This window comes from Histoplasma capsulatum, genomic scaffold (assembly GCF_000149585.1).
Source record: "Histoplasma capsulatum NAm1 scaffold_11 genomic scaffold, whole genome shotgun sequence".
Classification (NCBI taxonomy): domain Eukaryota; kingdom Fungi; phylum Ascomycota; class Eurotiomycetes; order Onygenales; family Ajellomycetaceae; genus Histoplasma; species Histoplasma mississippiense.
The window spans coordinates 950479-953736 of NW_001813972.1; the positions used below are offsets into that span (position 1 = coordinate 950479).

Genomic DNA, 3258 nt, shown 5'->3' on the forward strand with positions numbered 1-3258 from the left:
GTTGTTTCCAGAATAAAAAAAGTGTTTTCATACCAGGACTGCCCCTTTCCTAGGCATTTCATCAGCCCCTCCGGTTTCTTATTTACACTTCCCCCATAGTTTCTTCCCCGTCCCGAAGGTGGAAATCCTTAAAGGGAGGACAAAATGCCCCCAAAAAAAAAAAAAAAAAAAAAAAAAACAATATAATACAGATATATACAAAACAGCACGTTCTGAACTAAACCTAAATGGAAGACTGCGCAGAGGTAACTCAAAATATAAGGTTAGAGGTTAAGATTCAACCCCGAAGCAAGCACCAATGGTTTGAGAGGTCGCGGACGAATGGCAAAAAAAAAAAAAAAAGGGTAAACAAAGCTCAGAAAAAGGAAATTCTCCACCTCCTGAAAACCTTGTTCCATACGAGCTCATATGTAGAATGGAATCGTTTCCAGAATCAGGTCTTGCTGGCACAGGTGAAACTGCCGTGGATAGCCGTTTCCTCACTGATGAATTTCCCAGAGACGTAGAGACCAAAGATGCACTGTTCGTTCGTGGAAATAGTTTTGTTAGGAATTTGTTTACAGTTGGTATGCTTAAGAGATTGTAGGTCGTTTAAGTATGAAGTGAACTTACAACGAAGATGCCACTACCGACGCAGAAGATGTTGACGAAGGTGACCATTATCTTTTTCGGGCTGGAGAAGTAGCGGCCTTTGTCCAGGTGGAGCCCGAACCAACCGTTTAAGGCAACTATTTGGTCGCATTCGTTAGTTACCAACTTTAATACTGGATGAAATGGAGGGCAGGGAAAAACGAGAAAATAAAATTGGGGGTTGGGCTAAGCGCGGCTACTTACGAGTAAACCAACTTGCGAAGAGGGCAGTCTGTCCGAGTAAAATCCGTTTTGTTAGTTTATCTGCTATTGTTATTCCCGCCACCAACCCTCCCTGTTTCCTAAGAAAAGGGAATAAAACACTTACGATCAAACTGAGAAGATTGTTGAAACCGGGGATTGATTCTGCGATGATCCAGGCCATGAGCCAGAGAAAAACAGCAATACCAACCCATGCGCCAATTGAAGCGAAGCTTCGTTTCGACATGCGATCTGTGCCACGGAATAGCCGGACGTATACGTATTTGCAGGCGACATGTCCGTTTATGACGCCGGCAATAACGATCTAGAGCAGTTGTTAACTAGGAGCGATTGTGTTCGTGTTTTTTATGTTGAGGGCTTAAACATACAGTGGGGAACGCGACCCCATATGCAATCTTGCTAACAACAGGCCCCGTTGAGCCTAAAGCTGGCGATGCAACATCCCTTCCAGCAAAACAATAGATGACGACAGCAGCGATTGTGTAAACGATGGTGTTGGTTGTCTGGAGAGTAAGCAGGGATTTGGTGTAATCGCGAGGGTTTTGGAGCTCAGATGCAAATCCGAAGAATGCCACGTGGCCCGCTGTATAGAGAGGAACGAATAATTATCAGCATTGAATACAATACGATATACAAATCCCTCTTCGATAGGAGAACGACTTACAATACGCGAAGACAATATTGCTAGCTGCCAAGAAGCCGCGCGCAAAAGTTGTCTTTACAAACAAATCAATGCCAGTGCCAACTCGTTGAATGCCGAGTGCTACCATTGTAATCATCACAGCACTTATAATACTAGAAAACGCTGCAGTTAAGATAACATTAGTTAATGATTGACTTGAACATAATTCAATTGAAAATTCTCTGGAGCTTTTTCAAAAGCTTGAGAGGAAAATATTGGGAAAATTAGGACAAGGGAACTCACATATGATAGACAACCAAGAAACCTTCTGAAGTGTTCGGGGTAGAGTAAGAATTAATGAAATCAACATTCCAATAACGCCGAAAATAATACCGCATGTTCTATTATTCGAGAGAGTGTCCATCAGGACGACAAATGTAAGGAGATGGCTTCCCATGATGAATATTAGGAAGAGTAGTTGTCCAGCGCCGAGGAACTCACGGCCAAATCGGCCCATAAGAATCTCTCCGGCGTCAGCCATGCTATGGACATTCGGATAGGCAGCTTTAAATTGGCCGATTGTGTAGCCGGTGTACGTTGTCAGAAGGCCAACGAAGATGAGAACAAGAATAGCACTAAAAGCCGGAACACGAAATCGTTAAAAGATGTCGAACAAAGAATAATATATTTAATACTGGTGGGAGACAAGCGTGGACTCACGGTACTAGGCCCAACATCGCGACTGCTGATGGGAGCGCCAGAATCCCTAGAGACATCGTCTCCGCGATCATGACTACGGTCATATGTCAGTACAGTGCTTCTTTTTCTTATGCACTTGGTAAAAAGGCCAACGGGGATATGGCTTTCATACGTAGTCCACATTGCCTAAATCGAGCACCCAGGGATCATCAGTAGATGTCATTTGACATTTTTTTTCAAGGCTCATGTTGGAAGATAGGTATGTAAATGTAAAATCATGGAGGACCAAGATAACTTACCACCACGTTAAGACTTTATATCTCACATCGGCTGTCTCCTCATTTCCGAAGGGATCAATAACCTCCTCGACGGTCTCCTTCTCGATTGATGGAATGGAAGTTATATGGTCGATCTCAAGCTTCTTGACATCTTCATTACTCCTCTCAAAATCACGACAGACTTGTACCTCCTCGCCTTCAATCGCAATGGCCATTCTCTTATTATTTCAAAAGCGAGAGAAAAGGAAAGAATGAAAACAACAGGAACAGCAACAGTAAAATGAAAAAGGAAAAATGACTTGATAAAAAGGAGAGAGACCCGATCTTTCAGCTAGTAACTGGGCGTCAGCATCGGCATGCGAATTACCAACGTCGGGCTAAGTCGTTGGCTCTAGAAAATGAACGATGATTCTAAAGAGAGTGTGGGGTAGAGGAGATATAAGCAGTCGGTGAACAAACGGCCAAACGACGGAAAGCTAAGAATGAAACAAAGGTGTATAGAGTGACCTTTGGCGCCAGTGGGACTCTCCGTTCAGCCGTTTTCGGCTCAAATCATACTTTTGAGCTAAATGAAAAGACATCGGAAATGCCCAACCACCTTTCCATTTCCACCTTGACATGGGCGGTTTAAACTGTGATCATACGCGGCCTCAAATTATTTGACTCCCAACTCCTCGTTCCAGCTGGTGACAATGGTGGGGTAGAGCGCGCGGGGCCCATCGCTAAGTAACCTGCTCTCTGTCCTCTCCCTCGGCGTCCTTGCCCATCCATATTTCCACCCGTTTCCGGCTTCTAGGCTGCACTCCG

The 3258-nt window shown here is 44.2% G+C and overlaps 1 protein-coding gene across 1 annotated transcript; it reads right to left on the reverse strand.

Annotated features, from left to right (window-relative positions):
* Positions 1-433: 433 nt before the first annotated feature.
* On the reverse strand, positions 434-2265 carry HCAG_08529 (conserved hypothetical protein; the record flags this gene model as incomplete). The annotated part of the gene is made up of 8 exons (XM_001536697.1): positions 434-520; positions 613-728; positions 835-862; positions 959-1156; positions 1221-1435; positions 1517-1657; positions 1778-2109; positions 2195-2265. 8 exons carry the CDS (start codon positions 2263-2265, stop codon positions 434-436), a joined length of 1188 nt encoding a protein of 395 aa, XP_001536747.1.
* Between the last annotated feature and the right edge of the window lie 993 nt (positions 2266-3258).